Source organism: Heterodontus francisci, chromosome 9 (genome assembly GCF_036365525.1).
Source record: "Heterodontus francisci isolate sHetFra1 chromosome 9, sHetFra1.hap1, whole genome shotgun sequence".
Lineage (NCBI taxonomy): Eukaryota > Metazoa > Chordata > Chondrichthyes > Heterodontiformes > Heterodontidae > Heterodontus > Heterodontus francisci.
Genome location: NC_090379.1, coordinates 103,642,823 through 103,663,012, shown reverse-complemented (window position 1 = coordinate 103,663,012; position 20,190 = coordinate 103,642,823). Strand labels below are relative to the sequence as shown.

The window sequence follows — 20,190 nt, the reverse complement described above, 5'->3', positions numbered from 1 at the left end:
AGGTCGACATGGCTGGGTTTGCCGTTGTCGCTTCCTGGTGCCTAGGTCGATGCCGGGTGGTCCGTCCAGTTTCATTCTTTTTTATTGACTTTGTAGCGGTTAGATACAACTGAGTGGTTTGCTAGGCCATTTCAGAGAGCATGTAAGAGTCAACCACATTGCTGTGGGTCTATAGTCACATGTAGGCCAGACCAGGTAAGGACAGCAGATTTCCTTCCCTAAAGGACATTAGTGAACCAGATGGGTTTTTACAACAATTGACAATAGTTTCATGACCATCATTAGACTAGCTTTAAATTCCAGATTTATTAATTAAATTCAAATTCCACCTTCTGCTGTGGTGGGATTCGAACCCATGTCCCCAGAGCAATACCCTGGGTCTCTGGGTTCCTAGTCCTGTGACAATATCACTATGCCACCGCCTCCCCTCAATTTGTAACTCACAATTAAGGCATGAAAGAGTAATCATTTTCCACTATGAATGTGAACTGTAATAATGGTTGAACTTTACAACACAAAACAAATGGCAAATGTCAAACACCCACCAAACTCCAAGTGTCTCTAGGTATTTTTCTTTATATATTTTCGAGTGCTTCTATGAGGTCTGACCCCTGCGCTAGCAACTTGACTGGAGGTAGACTGTTAATCCGGCTGCCCCTCGGCCTGGGATGACCTTGGTAGCCACCCGCTGGCTGTCTGAGGCCTGGAGGGTTCCGGTTACCTGAGGTTTTCCTGCACAGGTGCAGGACCTTCCTCAGGTGCCGCGGCTGCTGAAGCTGGACTCACTGGCAGAGGGGTTGAAGATCCGTTGTCCACACTCAAAGTGCCCTGAGGGAAGTCCCCAGCTTTGTAGGTCAGCCTCTCCTCCCCCTTTCAAGGTTCACTTGAACCTCTCTGCTGACCAGAGAAGGATGAGGAGCTGGAGAAAACCCCAGGGGCCTTGTCCTTTTCTCGCCTTGCCACTGCTGCGTTCAAGGCGATGGTGCAAAGGTCTGTGCGCATTTGCGGGATCTGACTGTCCATGAGGTTCACCAGCCTCCCGATAGAAGAAGTCATGCGCTCACACACCTGAGACATGGCAGCATTCATGGCATGGATGGACTCCTCTATCATCTGCTCATGGCTTCACCTGCTCTCTGGCATCTCCAGCAGATGTTGCCTTACCTCTCCCTGCAACTCCAGCATGCCCTGTGCTGTCGACACCAGAGGCTCATCAGCCTGGGGTTCAGCATGGGCCTGGCCACCCACAGTCCTCCGACTGTCAATGACCTCGACTATCTCAGCCTCATCCAGCTGCCTGGGTGTGTGTGCAGTGCTCTCACCAGCTTGTGATCCTGATTCTAAAGCCGAGTGGAAGCCCACTAAGGTGAAAGTATCTGTGTAGGTGGAAGGTGCAGGAGAGTCATGTGACGGTGCATCCTCTGACTGCTGCTCCCCAAAAGTTGATGGCTGTCCCTCTTCTGTCAGAGCCTCCTACGGACGCCAACCTGCGTAAGAGAACAACCATGTGGGTTAGGCTGTGCAGATCTCGTCATGCCAGCCGTTTGTGATGTGGATCTCCAGAAGTGTGGTGGATGTCGAATGAAGATAATCCTCACTCTCTTGCGTGGAGACTCCAGTCTCACCATCTACTATAGAGCGGCCGCCCTGGGTCTCCGCTAACACCAGTGCCTCCTTCTCAGCTGTCAACAGAGGCCGTATGTCTGGAAATCCTGTGCCAGTCCTTGAGATCTCCCTGATGTGAACCTGCTTGTTCTGCATGTGGAAACAGGGGGATAGTAAGAGCTCACAGGAAGAGTGAGAGAGCAGTTCTGTTAGTGGCAGCCACTCGCCTACTGCTGGGATTTCCTACATGGCTTCTCCCCTTGTCCGCTCTCAGGGGAGGTGAAGGGGGTGAATGTGAGAGAAGGTGGCCTGTGGCCGAGATGCAGCCATACAGCTGGCAGGACGTGGTGATGCCTAACCCCCTTTGCCAGCACCTTTGTGGTGCCTCTCTCTGCCTGTCCTGCTTCCTTCTGCGTTGCCATATGAAAACCCCTAAGAGAGAGGTGTAGGGCACTCACCTTGGCAGAACGAAGGAAGTCATTGACCCTCTTGCGGCACTGTACACATGTCTGGGGGTGACCCCACAGATGCTCACTTCCTTTGCGAACTCTATCCATGCTTACTTGGTCAGGTGGAAGGATCTCTTCTCGCCATCCCTGGGGAGGAGGAGCTCCTGCCTTTCCCTTGCAGCCGGGAGGATTATCTCCAGGGAGGCACTGCGAAACTGTCATCTGATGTCTCTTGCCACTACCATAGTGCGCCATCCTTCTCCAGGGAGTGGGCGGAGTGAGGGGTTGGGGTGAGTGGGGGGGTCCCAGGAGTTACCACACTGGGTCCGGCAGCAATCTGCAATCTGTAAATATCTCAAAGGCTGTAATGCAAGCAGGGCTGGCAGGACTTTAAATATAGTGCCAGCACCTGCTCCATTGTCATCTGACACAATCAGTGCCAAACAACCCGCACCCATTGCATAATTGGACGGGCCCCACACCTCCATTATGATAAGTGGCCGCCCGGTTGCACACTTGACGAGCGGCGACTGCGGACACTTCCCGGTCTGGCGCTGGGTCCCGCGGCGGGCTCACTAAATTCTGCCCAATTTGCCTTTTGCAATCTATTGGCAGGTCAGTTTTGAATTGAAAGCCAGACAAAGTGATTACATTGGACTGCTTACCTGGCTGCTCTCCCATCGTCCATCCTCAAGAACTAGAGCTCATCCAAAGCTTTGCTGTCTGTCTGTCCTAACTTGCATCAAGGTCCATTGACCCATCACCCCTGTGCTCGCTGACTTACACTAGCTACAGCCATGCCTCGATTTTAAAATTCTCATCCTTGTGTTCAAATCCCTCCATGGCCTCACTGCACCTCCTCCCCCCCACCACCCCCCCCCCCCCCCCAATCTCTATTAACTCCTCAAGCCGTACAAACCTCCAAGATATCTGCCTTTCTCCAGTTTTGGCCTCTTGTGCATCCCCCATTTTCTTCACCGCACCATTGGCGGCTACCCCTTAGGCTCTAAGCTCTGGAATTCCCTCCGTAAACCTCTCTACCTCTCTCTCCTCCTTTAAGCTGCTGCTTAAAATCTACCATTTTGACTGTGCTTTTGGTCGTCTATCCTAAAGGTTCTTTCTTTAGCTAGGTGTCATTTTTTTTGCCTGATTACATTCCTGTAAAATGCCTTAATACATTTTATTATGATAAAGGCAAGTTTTTGTAGGGCTTAAGAATTCTCAGCACAGCAAGTAATTTCAGGTCATTACTCAATAGACCTACTGCAATGGCATCAGCAGTTGAAGATCTTGTGTGAACTTATATTATCGATCAAGAAAATGAATTGCAATCAGAATTAGTATCTGTCCAGTCAATTGCTATTCTGAATAAAAATGAACAAAAATCTATCAACTGCCCCCTGAAGATAAAGCTGAAACAATATATTACATTATAAACATTGGCCAAGTCCTATTCCTGGGATCCATTCAGCCCCTCGAGCCTGTTCCACCATTCAATTATATAGCGTTACATAGAATTCCTTGGAGTCTTCAGCACAGAAATAGACCATTTGGCCCAATTGTCTGTGCTAACTTTTATGCTCCTCTCGAGCCTTCTCCCAACCCTCTTCACCTGACTTTATCAACATATTGTTATGGTGGGAAATGCCAAGGCTGGTTTCCATTGGTCACCTCCCAGCTGACCACAGATGGTGTTTTTGTTTAAACTAGTGTTTGGCCAAATAAACAGACAGTGACAGATTTTTCCATGAGTTTTAAACAGAAGATTAAATATTTATTGAGCAATAATCACCTGAAATATTCGCAACACCACCCACGCATGCATTCACCCTCTCATGCACACTCAAGAAAAGACATATAGAAGGTAAAGGGTAAGAGGCACTAAGAGTTCAAGGTATAAAAGTCTGCTGTTTTCATGAAAAAAACCTGTGGGATCCTCTTGGAAGGTAAGTTTCAAACCTGCCCCCTGAATATAAAGCTGAAACTATATATTATATTCTGGTCGTTGGTCGTACTGCCCTTGCTGGGTTGCTGAAGTCTTCTGGCAGTCAACACTTCAGTTTGAAGATGGTGCTGGTATTTCTTAGTTCAATTTTCACAGGCGGGGGTGTTGTTCAAAAGGCACTACCTTATTTCTCTGTGCAGTTGGTTGCCAACTCGTCTCAGCAGGGTTCAACTGTCTTAGCTGGAATTCATCTCTCTGTCTCAGCCTTGTGCTGGAATTCAAGATGACTTTCGATGTTCTCTCTGTGGCTGGAGATCACAGACTGATGATCTTGATGATTTACTTTGTTCTCCAAAAAGTTTACCTTCAAAGATAAATTCATAAAGTGCTAGTTTTGCCCATGTGACTTTAGGCTTTTGGTTCTTGAGGGGCTATACAATGGCTTATGATCTCAGCCCATTTTGGTAAGGTGAGGGATGTTCACACTTTATTGTAGTGATTGTAGATAGAGACGGAGGGTCTGCCAATGCCTTTGTTTTAGTTCACTTTGTGGATAGCTCATATCCATGTGTGATGAGCTGTTTAATTTCAATGCCAACGTGGTTAATGAGTTTCAGTTCTAGCAGACATGGATGTGTATTTCTGTGCAGGAGAAGGTATGAGTTATGTGAGTTTGTCCTCCATCTTGTTGAAGGAAAGTGCACCAGTCTTTTTTTAAAAAATTTTATAACTCATCGGTTTATTTTTGTATTTCCATCGCTGCACTTCCCATGAGCATGACAATATCTTTCTATTCCTTTCTCCCACATGTACTTATCCAGCTTCCCGTAAATGCATCTATGCTATTCACCTCAACCACTCCCTGTGATAGCGAATTCCACATTCTAACCACTCTCTGGGTTAAGAAGTTTCTTCTGAATTCCTTATTATTAGTGTCTTATATTTATGGCCTCTAGTTGTGGTTTTCCTCAGAAGTGGAAATATTTTCTCTACTTCTACCCTATCAAACCCTTTCATAATTTTAAAGACCTCTATTGGGTCACCTCTCAGCCTTCTCTTTCCTAAAGAGCCCAACGTATTGAGCCTGTCCTGTTAATTAAATCCTCTCTTAAATTCTGCTTAGATCACGGCTCATCCTAATCTTAACTCTATCTATCCACCTTGGCTCCTTAAAGCTTAATACCCTTGCCTAACAAAAACATATCAATCTCAGTTTGAAATTTTCAATTGACCCCACCAACCCTGCCCCCCACCCCAGCCTCTTCAGCTTTTTGAGGACGAGGATTCCAGATTTTCACTACCCTACTCCTCCCCCCTCCAGCTTTTCCCTTTTCCTCCTGAAGGCATGAGTTCTCGCTGGAGTACGGGTCAGGGAAGCCCACCGTCTTTGTCCAAGTTGGTAATTTTCCCACGCCTAATAACGGCCACTTAAGGGCCTCTTCCCAGCACCGCTGGGATCTAACCAATGGCAGAGGGTGCCTCTGCCACATGGGAAGGGCACCTTAAAAAGCCCTGCGACGGGGGGCGGGGGTTGATGCCCTCCTTCATGGGCAATCTGTGGCCCACAGAGGACCCCTGCTAGCAAAACATCCACCTCCATGGGCCCCCCACCGGACTTTCACGTCCAACCCCTCCCCACCCCCCAACTCCCCCTCGCCGTGGCCTTCTGGACTGGCCCCGCCGACCCTGCCTCACTTACCTGAGGTTAGGCTTTCAGTGCTGGGCCTGGGTCCAAGGCCTCCGCAGTACCGGCAGTGGCCACCACCCCTAGTGTTGCTGCCATTACTGCTGAGCTGCTGGCCCTCTGATTGGCTGGCAGCTCTTGGAGACGGTATCCCCGTCTTTAAAGGGACAGAGATCCCGATGCTGGAAACTTCGCCTCTGGAACAATGGAGGATCGTGCCAGGTGGGGAAAGGCTGAGGCGGTGATCCTCCCACCTTTTCAGTCAGACGTCGTGAGCCCCGACAGCTCCACAAGATCCCGGCCTTAGGAACAGATGGAGGACACGCAATCCCTCTAGTCTGTTCCACCATTCAATTAGATCATGCTTGATCTGTATTTTAATTCCATCTACCTGCCTTAGTTCCTTAACCCTGAAAACTCTTACCAACAAAAATCCATCAATCTCAGTTTTGAAATTTTCAAGTGACACTCAGCCTCTGCTTTTTGGGGGAGAGAGTTCCAGATTTCCACTGCCCTTTGTATGAAGAAGTACTTCCTGATTTCCCTCCTGAACAGTCTGGCTCTAATTTTAAGGTTATGCTGCCTCATTCTTGATTCCCCCACCAATTTCTCTGAATCTACCCTATTGAATCCTTTTAACATTTTAAACACCTTGATCAGATCACTCCAAGTCTTCTATGCTTCTCAATCTTCTCACTCGGTGCAAGGTTTTTAATACATTACAGATAGAAATAATTCAGCTGTCTAAACATGTCCTTGTAGCTGTTGCCAACCAGTTGTTTTTTTGTACACATTTTCAGCTCAGCACTTTCAAGCTGGTATTACATGAAGTGATAAAAGATCATTCTTGTTTAATTAATGTTTGCTCATCACTCTTTTAATGCACCATCAATATGGTCTGTACTATAGTACCAATGTTAATTGAATGAATTTGAAAGAATGAACTTTCCACTGTACCCTGGCCTTGAGATTGCCCCACCAGACACAGGACAAGTATTTATCTGAAATTCCCTGTTCTAATATATAGCAAAAGTAAATATGAAAATTCATTAATTAATTGTATTTATATAACACGTTTCATGACATCAGGACATACCAAAGTGCTTTCCAGCTCTACACTTTTGAAGTGTAGTTGTTGTTATAATGTAGGAAATCTGGCAGTGAATTTCTGCTCAACAAGATGCCTCAAACAGCAACATGATAATGACCAGATCGTTCGTTTTTTGTGATACTGGTTGGGGGTGAAAATTGACCAGGAGATGCCCCTGCTCTGCTCTTTCACATAGTCCTGTGGGATCTTTTGCAACCACCTGAGAGGGCAGACAGGGTCTCGGTTTAATGCCTCTTCTCAGAGGATACTTTCAAAGCCCCTAAAATTTGGGTCTTTCCCATCGTGCCCTCTCTCTTTCAAAATCCCTACAAGATTCTTACCATACAAAGCTAATAAGTATTTTCTGTACCTTTATTACTGTGAAGTTGTGTGGAACGACAGAGTTCTGAATTCTCAGGGTTCTACTGAAATTCCTCCGGGATTGCAATCTTGCTATTGAGAGGCCTCAGCTGATGACTCAGTGGGTAAATCCAGAGAATGTGGGCGGGACCTGAGCTGTCAGGATAGGCCCAGGTTCAGTCCCTAGTCTATGCTGGGCTAGTTGAGCTCCACAGCACTATGGCAGAAATGCTACAGTTGGAATCAGTGTCCCAGAGGTAGGCTGGGAGGATGCTAATGAAATCATCCTGGAATCTTCCTCCTGGTTGCATGAGAATGGATGCCAGTTGAGGTCAGCTGTGATGTCAACCCCAGGAAAAATGGTCCCTTTCCAAACCCACAGCTTCTACTATCTAGAAGGGCAAGTGTGGCAGGTGCACAGGAACACCATCACCTCCAAGTCACACACCATTCCCACTTGGACATATATTGCTGTTCCTTCATTGTCACTGGGTCAAATCCTGGAACTCTGTACCTAACCACACAGTGGGAGCACCTTCATTCACTACACAGACTAGTACCACCATCATCTCAAGGGCGACTAGAGATGGGCAATAAATGCCAGCCTCACAAGTGACGCTCGCATCCCATGAATGAATAAAGTAAAACACTTGGGGAAGGGTTTTGGCTTCTGGTGGGATTGTGTCTCAATTTGAGGATCAGTAGTGGAAGAAAATGAGAGAGGAAAAAAAATGGTGCCCATTGCTTCAAACTAGCAGTTTGAACATTTTAATTCTTTGTATTTTCCACACAGGTGAGCTTGCGTTGACCTGGAATGAATCTGGCACATCAGCCATGGCCCTGAATATTTCAATGGCCAACATGACCACGGCTCCTTTGTTCTTGGGCCTTAACCTCCTCTTTGAGTTGAAGCCTCTCTTCATTCCATTGTATGTGCTGCTAGTGATTGTGGCTTGTGTTGGTAACCTCCTCCTCGTGACTCACATCTCCGCCACCAAGAAGCTTCACACGACTACCAACTTCCTGATCGGCAATCTGGCAGCCTCTGACTTGGTAATGTGCATCTTCTGCGTCCCAATGACAGTTTCCTATGCGTTTGAAACCCAAGGGTGGCTTTTTGGAATCTTTATGTGCTATTTTATAACCCTGATGCAATCTACCACTGTCTTTGTGTCTGTCTTGTCCCTCACTGCCATAGCTGTGGATAGGTATGTGGTAGTAGCATACCCAATCCACCAGAGACTCAGGCCTCGGTACTGTGCCTATATCATCGCATTCATCTGGCTGGTCTCCATCGGTGTTTCAATGCCTTCCTCCTTGCACACCAAGTATATTGACCTCAACCAGATTGGGTATGATATGATCATCTGTGAGGAGGCCTGGATCAACTTGGACAGGCAAAGGCTGCTGTACTCATGTACTATGCTCCTGCTATCCTACATATTCCCACTCTGTGCGGTCTCCATCTCTTACTGCGCCATATCATACCACCTAAAGAAGAGGAGCGTCCCGGGAGCGGCTGCATGCAGCCGCGAGAAGTGGTCAAAGCAGAGGAGGAGGACCTTCTGGATGCTTGCCATCTCTGTCCTGTCCTTTGCCCTCTGCTGGATCCCTCTGCAGATAGTCAACCTGATACGGGACATTGACCTCAACATCATAGACAAGAGCTACATCAACGTGATCCAGGTGTCCTGCCATTTGGTTGCCATGAGCTCTGCCTGTTATAACCCCTTCATCTACGCCTCTCTCCACAACAAGTTCCGGGTCCATCTGAGTAACCTCCAACAAGAAGCGGGCGAGCGGCTCCATGTTCAGCCAAACATCCCGCCTGAACACCTGCACCTCTCTAGATGCGCCCACAGGCATCAACCTAAAGGGGAAGTACTCTTTGAAATAGAGCAACTTGTCTATGCCGGATAGGAAAAAATGTCTCTCTGCCCCGCTGAATCTATCAAGGCACAGCACCACAAGGCAAATTGGCTGGTGCCTTCTGCCAAGAGCCCAAAGGTGGGCCTGCCCCAGTGGACCATAGATCAAGTCGAATGGGTCCAACTGTGTTTCTTTTAAGAAGCTGTAGCATTGGGCACAGGTCTCTGTTTCACCCCCCACTCCACTCAACATAACCCCTACCCAAAGGATAAGGCTTCCGAGCAGAATCAGGATAGGATGGGGAGCTGGGTTGGAGCTTTTGAGCTGAACTCAGCAAATTTGCTACGCTAATAATCAAAATAATGAACTGCTCCCTGTCATGAAGCAGAAAGGTGGAAAATTGGCCATTTATCTTAAAAAACAGTTCACATTTCAGACATTTCCAGAGAATTTACTGGAAAACGGAATGTTGACTTTTGGACATCAAGCCAAGAGGCACATGACAGTGGTGACGAACCAAATGCCCCAAAAGGAAATTGTACACAAAAGGAGGGAGGCCACTTAGCTTTGTTGAGCACTGTTTTAGTTACCTTTTCCTCAAGTAAATTCTCATCAGAACTCCGCCCAATTCTTCAACAAAAGCAAAGCTGCAAAGAATGAGATAGGTTGTTGAAAGAGACAAGTTTGGACCCTTTACGAAGGTTGTGTTTAATTGAAGAGGGTAAACAGAGGAACAGGAGGAAGCCATTCGTCCCCTCAAGCCTGTCCTGCTATTCAATGAGATCGGGATTGACCTGTATCTTAACTCCATCGATAAGCCTTTGTTCCATAATCCTCATTACCCTTGCCTAGCAGAAATCTATCAATGTCAGTTTTGAAATTTTGACTTGACCCGCCCCCCGCCTCAACAGCTTTTGGGGGATGAGTTCCAGATTTTCACTACCCTTTGAAGGAGTGCATCCTGAGCCCCTTGGACAGAGTAAGGAAGAGAAACAGATCATGCCAAACAGTACGATCCAAATGACAATTATAATCAACCTATGAAGACAGGAAGAACTAACACTTCTGAGTAAAACTCCTTTGACTCTTGGGTTTCTGCAGTGGAATGATACAACAATGTTTGTGCCTGATGGTGCGTGTTTGGCAGTAAGAAAAACATGAAAGTAATATCTTCAGGTTGAACAGAGCATCCTGACTTCTTGGGCCCAAGGCCTGGACATGTGCCCTGTCCATCTGACATCCCAGGCTTGGAGCTGCCAACCCTCCAGTGTTGCCCAACCCTCTCCAAGACTGAAAGTCAGCTCTTCAGAACACTGCCACGAGCAAATCGGGAAAAAATCCTGGGGTATTCAAAAAAACACTCTTATTTATTGCGTTCTAAAAATATTGGACATGAGAATAAAGGCTGTTTGACTGACAGTGAAGAATCATCCAATCAGGTAACGAAGTGTCTATTCACTTTCTGGTTGGCATAGATGGGTGGTGCACCTGGAGGATTGACAGGCCAGGTGACCAATGGTGGGTGAGAGGGGCACACAGTGATTGGAGGGAGGAGGTCATGTGATGAAACCTCCAGGACTGTGTCTAACCAGAGTTGGCAACCGTACTAACTCTGAAGGGAAACACATTTCCACCTTGAGAACTCAATCTACCTTTCGAACTGAGAGATTAATTTGTCTAATAGAACATTTGACCCACGATGAGATCGCATGTATTTTATCCAAGTGTTAATTTCTGAGGAGGAAGCTACAAGTAGTAAACGACTTGAGAGCTTGCAACTGCGGAAGAGATCCTCCAGCCAGGACTTGTCTGTACAAGTTCATTCAAAGTAGCTCATTCTGTAGCTTGAGGTGCAACAGTGATTATTGCTGTCATGTTTACATTGCATTACCGATTAAGCATGGAATAAAGATCTAATGGCCAGTCGAACTGAGAATCGTTCTGCCTGTTTGTTCACAACATATAATTCAGCACCAATTAGAGCAATTGCTAAAATAGCAGAGGCAATTGTTGGGAGTAAAATAAAGTCTGCTTTTGTCTCCAACTGATACCTGACAGAGGTCTTTAAAATTCTGAAGGGGTTCAGTAGGGTAGATATAGACAAGTTATTTCCAATTGTGGGGAAGTCCAATGCAGAAGCTACAAGTATAAGATAGTCACTAAGAAATCCAATAATGAATTCAGGAGAAACTTCTTTCCCCAGAGAGTGGTTAGAATGTGGAACTCACTACCACTTGGTAAGGTTGAGGCAAATAGCATAGATGCATTTAAGGGGAAGCTAGCTAAGTACATGAGGGAGGACAGAATAGAAGGACAGGTTGGTGGGGTGAGTTGAAGTAAATAGAATGGTGGGAGGTTTGTGTGGAGCATAAACACCAGCATAGACTAGTTAGACCTAATGGCCGATTTCTGTGCTGTAAAGTCTAAGTAATTCTCAATAATTCTATGTAATTTGTACTATTTAAACAATTTTTTAAATAAATGTTCTGTTGATTGAGGTGAGGGATATTAGAACTGAGAAAAACAGAAGACTTTTGTTTCATGCATCTGGTAGCACTATCAAGCACTCTCAGGTCAAGTGTGTTGCAGAGTAAAGCTGCCTCCACTCTGTCCCCATCCAATGTTACCCAGCCTCACCAAAGCACATTTTCACTTTCACTACCCAAATCCATTTCACACAGGTTCCTTCTTACAGTCCCCTCATCCCATCAGTCCCATTTGAACCTAGGTTGTAAATTCATGTAACTGTTTGATATGTGGCAAAAGATCTCAGTCCCTGGTGGAGTTTAAAGTTTAGCTCTGGGTTTAAACCTTCTGGAAGTGGGTAGAGATTATGGCTGTCAGATTCTCCGAAAAACCCAACTGGTTCACTGATATCCTTTCGAGAAGGAAACATGTCATGCTTACCCAGTCTGGTTTACAGGTGACTCCAATCCCACACCAAATATGGTCATTCTTATTTGCCCTGTGAAGTGGTCTAGCAAAGCCCTCAGCTTTGGGAAGACCCACCCCCAGCTTCGCTGGGCAGCTATAGATGTGCAATAAATACCAGCCTTGTCAGTGGTATCCACATTCTGAGAATGAATGAATAACTGACAGACACTATTCAAAACCTGAACTCTGTTAAATCAGCATCCCAGTTTCATTAAAATGCATGGGAGTAATTCTGTCTTTGTCCCCCCACCCCATTGGGTCATTATTTGAGATCAGGCTCAAAGCTCCTTATCCTGTTGTCATAAAAATGTAACTTTAATTGACACATTGGAGGATTGTCTGGCTGAAAGCAACCAAAATTTAATTGAGCATTTCTTCTCCGCTTTAAAACCAATTACATGGTGCTTTCTGTAACCGAATTGTTACTTTTGCTGCACAAGGGCTACTTTGGTTTTATCTTGATATTAAAATTCTCATCCTTGTTTTCAAATCCCTCCATGGCCTTGCTCCTCCCTATCTCTGTAATTTCTTTCAGCTCCACAATTCTGACCTCTTGCAGCTCCCCAATTTTAATCGCTGCAACATTGGCACCCGTATCTTCTGCTGGCTAGGCCCAAATCTCTGGAATTCCCTCCTTAAATCTCTCCACCTGTCTAGCTCTCTCTCCTTCTTTAAGATCTCTGGACAAACATTTGGTCACCTGTCCAATATGTGGATGTTGGCAAGTCCAAGAGCTTGGTGGGGAATGGGTTGCTCTTACAGTGCAAGACATCACTAACCATGAATGGAATAGGAGAAAAGGTGAAGTGTTGAGAGGTATTGATTGGATGACACCAAGCTAGGATTAATTTTAGACCGCAGAAGAAAGGAAAGACAGAAGCAGGAAAGGAATTCCATGTTTTGAAGATCTGGGAACGAATGAGTTGGAATAGTAGGACAGAAAATGTTTTGGTGAGTGTAGGAATATAGAAATTGCGACACAATATAAGATAAAGATCCATCGAGCTTGCCTTCTACCATCTGGTAGTCATATGATACAATGATAATGGAGTTGCTGACCAATCGGAGCAAACAGTCTTTATTAATTAATCTACACCACACCCAGGCATGAGGCGAGGAAATGCCCAGTGTTGGAGAGCTTTGGGAACCATAGGTCCAAAGTCACCTGTTCCTCCAAAGCAGGTTACACTGACCACATGCCATGCTTCAAATTACTCATATACTGATTCCCAAAATATTATTTTCCCAAAGAAATTTATGTAATTTGCTTCTGAATAGTTAATACTACCTGCTTCCACTGTCTCCCTAGGGAGCCTGTTTATAGATTTACCATTTGCTCACTTACAAATTGGGAGGAATTTTCTCAGGTAAGGGGAGGCAGGTTTGCATGTGTGATGTCAGGTCAGGATCCTGAGACCATCCCACCCTCTTCCAGGTTTCACTGGTGTGGGATTGAAACTGACAAGCTGGGAAGGCTTTGATCAGTGAAGTTGAAGAGCTGCAGCCATGGCCAGGTGAGAGGTTGCTGTTCAAAGCACTTCTTCTCTCAGGGATTGCTATCACTGCTTGACAGGTGATTGCCAACTTCTTGGAGGTCACTTCTCCTGCCTAATACTTCACTCACCTTCAGCTGAACTTCCCTGCTGCCACATTATGGGAGCAGCTTATGGATCTCCAATTTGTGCCTTTCATGAGGGTCAAGAGGAGAAGCAACACAACAGCACCAGCAAAAGCAGCAGCAACACCAGCAGCAGCACCAGCAGCAGCACCAGCTGGCTTCTTCTCCGCTGCATCTCCCTCCACAGGCCAGATGGGATTGCCACCCAGATGCAGCTGGAAAGAAGCAAGACCCCCAACACAGGGTCTGGAGGCTGAGGATCAGCTCTCTCGACATGTCTGAGCACCAGTGCCTCAGGAGGCTCAGGCTGTCATGGCAGATTGCTGCTGACATCTGCACCCTCCTGGAACAAGACCTTCCCAGTGGATCAGGTGGGCACGCATTGCCAGTGGTTGATAAGCTGCCTGTCACTGGAGGGCCACCACCCTCCCACCCCCAACTCCCACCACCATGCCCCCCACTGCCTGATTTCTGCTTCTTGCCAAGTTGTGCGGTCTTCTCTTGCAAGGAGAGAAAGCAGAGAAGTGTAAGTGTTCATATTGGCTTGTGTGGAGAGGAGGGAAGGACAACATTTGTGGAAGGTGACTATGAGGCATGGGTGTGAACGGGCAAGAGGCTGAGGGTGAGGGTGAGTGTTGGCTGTTCAGATGGGAATGTGAGGCCCCTGGAGAGAGAGGAATGAGTGGAGCGGCAAGGTGTGTTACCCTGAGGAGTGCTGTGCAGGAGAATGCTGTTGAAGTCAGAGTGTGGGGCTTGGCAAATGAAAATGCTATGCCACTCACCTTTCCCGCCTTCCTGAGTTCCTGGATCCTCTCAGTGCACTGCTTTCACGTTGGAGGGCGCAGTCTCCCACTGCTGACTTCCTCAGTGACTTCCATCCATGCTTGCTTGGTTGGCGAGGTTGTCCTCTTCTTTCTGGCCCTGGGAGAGCTCAGCTCCTGCAGCCCCTCAGATGCCACAGCAGGGAGCAGCCTCCCAGGTCTCCTCTCTCTTCCTGGGGTTGCTGCAGCCTCAAGAATCCAAGTGCTGGTGAGGCCTTGTAACCCACGCCATGGTCCCTTTAGTTAGAAATCATTCCTTTGACAAAATGAACACGTCATCCCGACCGGGAAGGGGAACCCACAGGAGGAATGGTAAGGTTGTTCTGGCAGGGATCAAGTGCAGAAAATTTCGCCCATTGTTTCCGCAGATTAGTTTTGAATTTTTCCTCTGTGTTCTCTGAGTAATAGCCAAGGCACCAAGCCTCAGCACAGCACGCAGGACGACCATAGAGTATTTATAATGTAGGAGGAAGAAGAGAGGGAATTTCAGAGAAGAAATGATCAGAGTAGCATTGATAAAATAGAACCAGAGATGGAAGGTTACAATAGGGAGGTTGGATGTGAGAGATTTATTAAACCTAAATGGTGAATGTGGGATGGGAAATATGTTCCTGCCCCTTTAGAAAAGGAGCTTCATGGAACAAATGCCCATTATGAAATGTGAGCGCTATGGTGATTAACTCCTTCTGATGAGCTGATCAGCTGGATAATTATAAAGAAAATTGAGCCCTATAGTGAGAGGTACAGGCAGAGATGATCAAACACTCTGCAGAACATAAATGGTTCCTGTGATGCTGGAGTGGAACTGTGCAAATGCAACTAATCAAAGTCAGATGATGTGGATTGTACTGTTGGATTGGCATTATGGAGTTTTTCTCCCATAGCTTTTGGGGGACAAGGAGAAATTTTACACAGGCTGCTCTAACGGAGCTCATCCAAAACTCTGCTACCCGTGTCCTCACGTGCAGCAAGTCCCATTCACTCATCGCCCCTGTGCTCGCTGACCTACATTAGCTCCTGGTCCAGCAATGCCTCAAATTTAAAATCTTGAATTTCCAGCAGCCGCAGTATTTTGCTTTTATTAAAATCCTGAAACTCGTTTTCAAATCCCTCCATGGCCTCGCCCTCCCTATCTCGGTAACCTCCTCCAGCCCGATAACACTCCAAGAACTCTGCACTCCTCCAATTCTGGCCTCTGGTGAATCATCCGGTTTTCAATGCTCCAACATTGGCAGCTGTGCTTTCAACTGCCCAAACCTCAAGCTTTAGAATTCCTTCTCTAAACCTCTCCGCCTCTCCTTTAAGTTGCTCATTAAAATATACCTCTTTGGTCACCTGTCCTAATATCTTGGTGCCAAATTCTGTCTGGTAGTGCAAGACTGTGAAGCTCCTTGGGATGTTTTACAACATTAAAAACGCTATATAAATTATTGTTCCAATAATCCTCCAAAACCAGCCATAAGTTGGGAAGGGTCCATGATAGTGCAAAATGTAGGTGATCTGTTGGAGGGATTGGACTTCATGCGCTAAATAGATTTTTCTCATTCTACACTCCTTTGTAAAAGAACTGACTGCCCTATTATTGACTATAATTATAGAATCAGACAGCAGAGCAACAGGCCGTTTTGGCTCTCCTGGAAGAGCTATGCAATTAGTCTCACTCCCCTGTACTTTCCCCACAGTCCTGCAAATGTTCCATTTTCCAAGTATTTATCCAATTCCCTTTAGCAAGTTATTACTTAATCTATTTCCACCATCATTTCAGGCAGTGCACAAAATCTCAAAGTAACAGCACAGACTAACCCATGCCTAAGCACAGCTTGTAATAGTTTCCATGCTGCAGCAGATTTTGAATCTGATTCTGTCGGGGGCACACAGGTGTTAGATCAAAGATGAACAATGCATTTATTGTTTTTTTAAAAGCATCAGTTGCCATCTTTAATAAAATGATCTAAACTATATGTACTCTTACAGAGAAGATATGTGAAAAGATGTTTCAAAGTGCAACAGTCAAACGCGTAAAGGATATCTCCAGGTATAATGCCCCCCCCCCCCACCCCACCTCATTTGAATTGCTATGTTAACTTTTGAAGGTTGAATTACTTTGGCTATTAACATATCTGCGATTCCCTTCCTAACAGCGTAATATCAAATTCATTGTGATTGCCATGACATGTTTGTTTATATTTCTCCTGCAAATTGATCTCACCTAATCCAGGACAAGGCAGATGTAATATATTATGAGACTGTGCTCATCTCAAAATAAATAAGTGCCACGTCACAATTCTTTCAAGCCAGTACCACCTTATTTTATTAGATCGACATGCAGTACAATATGACAACGAGTAATCCTTACCCTCATGAATAAACTAAGACACTGGATAAATCTGCTAAATAAATGGGAACATTGCGCTGTTAGACAGTGACTAATCCTTCCTTTACAGCTAAACAGGAAACTCCATGCAGTTGCAATGCGTAACAAAGCCGAATGAGTAAATAGCTACATCTCACAGCCACACATTGCAATTACACAGTGATGAACAAGAACTGCATATTGGTACATAGGAAGTGATCCTTATGCTGCTGAACTTAAAGGAATTCCATACACTTAGAATTACAGAGTCATAGAGTTATACAACACAGAAACAGGCCCTTCAGCCCATTGTGTCTGCGCCGGCCATCAAGCACCTAACTATACTAATCCCATTTTCCAGCACTTGGCCCCTAGCCTTGCATGCTATGACTTTTCAAGTGCTCATCTAAATACTTCTTAAATGTTGTGAGGGTTCCTGCCTCTACCACCTCTTCAGGCAGCGTGTTTCACCCTCTGGATGAAATTTTTTTTCCTCAAATCCCCTCTAAACCTCCTGCCCCTTACCTTAAATCTATGCCCCTTGGTTATTGACCCCTCCGCTAAGGGGAAAAAGTTTCTTCCTATCTAAACCTATCAATGCCCCTCATAATTTTGTATACCTCAATCAGGTCCCCCCTCCCCCACCCTCAGCCTTCTCTGCTCTAAGGAAAACAACCCCAGACTATCCAGTCTCTCTTCACAACTGAAATGCTCCAGCCCAGGCAACATCCTGGTGAATCTCCTCTGCACCCTCTCCAATGCAATCACATCCTTCCTATAGTGTGGTGCCCAGAACTATACACAGTACTCCAGCTGTGGCCTAACTAGCGTTTTATACAGCTCCACCATAACCTCCCTGCTCTTATTCTATGCCTATGATAGAAGAACATAGCACAAAAGGAGGCCTTTCGGCCCAACATGCCTGTGCCAGCTCTTTGGTAGACTTATTCAATTAATCTCACTCTTCTGCTCTTTCCCCACAGTCCTGCAAAGCTTTTCCCTTCAAATATTTAACCAATTCTCTTTTTGAAGTCAATATTGAATCTGCTTCCACCGTTCTTTCAGGCAGTGAATTCCAGATCACAACAACTCACTGTGTAAAATAAATTGTTTCCTCATTTCACCTCTGGTGCCTTTGCCAATCACCTTCAATTTGTGCCCTCTGGTTATCGACTCTTCTGTTACTAGAAACAGTTTCGCCTTAGTTATCCTATCAAAACTTTCATGATTTTTAATGCCGCTATAAGGTCTCGCTTTAACATTCACCGCTCTAAGGAATCCCAGTTTCTCCACTCTCTCCACATAACTGAAGTCCCTCACCCCTGGTACCATTCTAGTAAATTACCTCTGCATCCTCTTTAGAGCCTTGACATCCTTCCTAAAGTGTGGTGTCCGGAATTGAACACAATACTCTAGCTGAGACCTAACCATTGTTTTATAAAGAGTTAACATATTTTCCATACTTTTATACTGTATGGGGGGAATTTTTTGCTTTCTCCCTTGGCGCATTTGGAGGTGGGGAGAACATAAAATCGGGTGGGATGGCGGCAGGAGGGGACACTGCCACCTTCCGGCCTCCGCCGAAATTTAGTCTGGGGCAGGAAGGCCTGTGAATGGCCTTCCCGCTCCGTTGCCAATTGAGGCCCTTAACTGGGCAATTAATGTCCAATTAAGGGCCTCATCCTGCTGCTGCCGCAATGAGCCATTGACGCATGGGAAGCACGGCACGGAAAACCGTGTGGGCTGCTTCCCGGTTCCAGGGGTGGGGGGGTGTGGGGTCCCTTGTTAAAAGGCACTTAGTGCTTGACCAAGTATCGGGAAAGGGGCGGTCCACTGACAGCCACCTCCCTGCCTTTACTGATGACCTGCCTACACCCCCAGCTGGGAGACCTGTTCCGCCCTGATCTACCTCTGGCTTGGGTTCAGCAACACTCCTGAGCCTCATGTAGTTGTTCCACTGGCAGCAGCCGCTGCCTCTGCAGTCACGCTGCTCAGTGGATGAGCTGCCGGCCTCTGATTGGCTGGCAGCTCTCCGAGGAAAGGACCTCAGTCACCGGGGTCCTTGATCCCGTGGAAGGCCCACCATTGTCCGCTTAAGTGCCTATATGGCATAGATTCAGCGGGCCTGCCACAGAAATGGCAATGCGGGGCTCTCGGCATCCCTTTCTCTGGCCGTGGAGACCCCCGTCGCCAGCATAAAATCCTGGCCTATGTCTCCATTAATAAAGCCAAGATCCCATTTTTTTAAACAGCTTTCTCAACTTGTCCTTCCACCTTTAACTATTTGTATAAGTGCACCCCTAGGTGCCTCAGTTCCTGCATTCACTTAAGAATTATCTTCTTTGGCCTCCTTATCTCGAGAGACAATGGGTAAGCGCCTGGAGGTGGTCAGTGGTGTGTGGAGCAGCGCCTAGAGTGGCTATAAAGGCCAATTCGAGAGTGACAGGCTCTTCCGCAGGTGCTGCAGAAAAATTTGTTTGTCGGGGCTGTTACACAGTTGGCTCTCCCCTTGCGCTTCTGTCTTTTTTCCTGCCAACTGCTAAGTCTCTTCGACTCGCCACACTTTAGCCCGCCTTTATGGCTGCCCGCCAGCTCTGGCGATCGCTGGCAACTGACTCCCACGACTTGTGATCAATGTCACAGGACTCCATGTCGCGTTTGCAGACTTCTTTAAAGCGGAGACATGGACGGCCGGTGGGTCTGATACCAGTGACGAGCTCGCTGTACAATGTGTCTTTGGGGATCCTGCCATCTTCCATGCAGCTCACATGGCCAAGCCATCTCATGCGCCACTGACTCAGTAGTGTGTATAAGCTGGGGATGTTGGCCGTCTTGAGGACTTCTGTGTTGGAGATACGGTCCTGCCACCTGATGCCAAGTATTCTCTGGAGGCAGCGAAGATGGCATGAATTGAGACGTCGCTCTTGGCTGACATACGTTGTCCAGGCCTCGCTGCCATAGAGCAAGGTACTGAGGACACAGGCTTGATACACTCGGACTTTTGTGTTCCGTGTCAGTGCGCCATTTTCGCACACTTTCTTGGCCAGTCTGGACATAGCAGTGGAAGCCTTTCCCATGTGCTTGTTGATTTCTGCATCTAGAGACAGGTTACTGGTGATAGTTGAGCCTAGGTAGGTGAACTCTTGAACCACTTCCAGAGCGTGGTCGCCAATATTGATGGATGGAGCATTTCTGACGTCCTGCCCCATGATGTTCATTTTCTTGAGGTTGATGGTTAGGCCAAATTCATTGCAGGCAGCCGCAAACTTGTCGATGAGACTCTGCAGACACTCTTCAGTGTGAGATGTTAAAGCAGCATCATCAGCAAAGAGGAGTTCCCTGATGAGGACTTTCCGTACTTTGGACTTCGCTCTTAGATGGGCAAGGTTGAACAACCTGCCCCCTGATCTTGTGTGGAGGAAAATTCCTTCTTCAGAGGACTTGAACGCATGTGAAAGCAGC

The 20,190-nt window shown here is 46.6% G+C and overlaps 1 protein-coding gene across 1 annotated transcript; it reads left to right on the top strand.

Annotated features, from left to right (window-relative positions):
• Positions 1–4,437: 4,437 nt before the first annotated feature.
• prlh2r (prolactin releasing hormone 2 receptor) lies at positions 4,438–9,030 on the top strand. Its single transcript, XM_068038183.1, is given in 4 exon segments — positions 4,438–4,463; positions 5,343–5,398; positions 7,927–8,914; positions 8,916–9,030. Coding segments are annotated over 4 exon segments (1,185 nt in total).
• Positions 9,031–20,190: the final 11,160 nt, after the last annotated feature.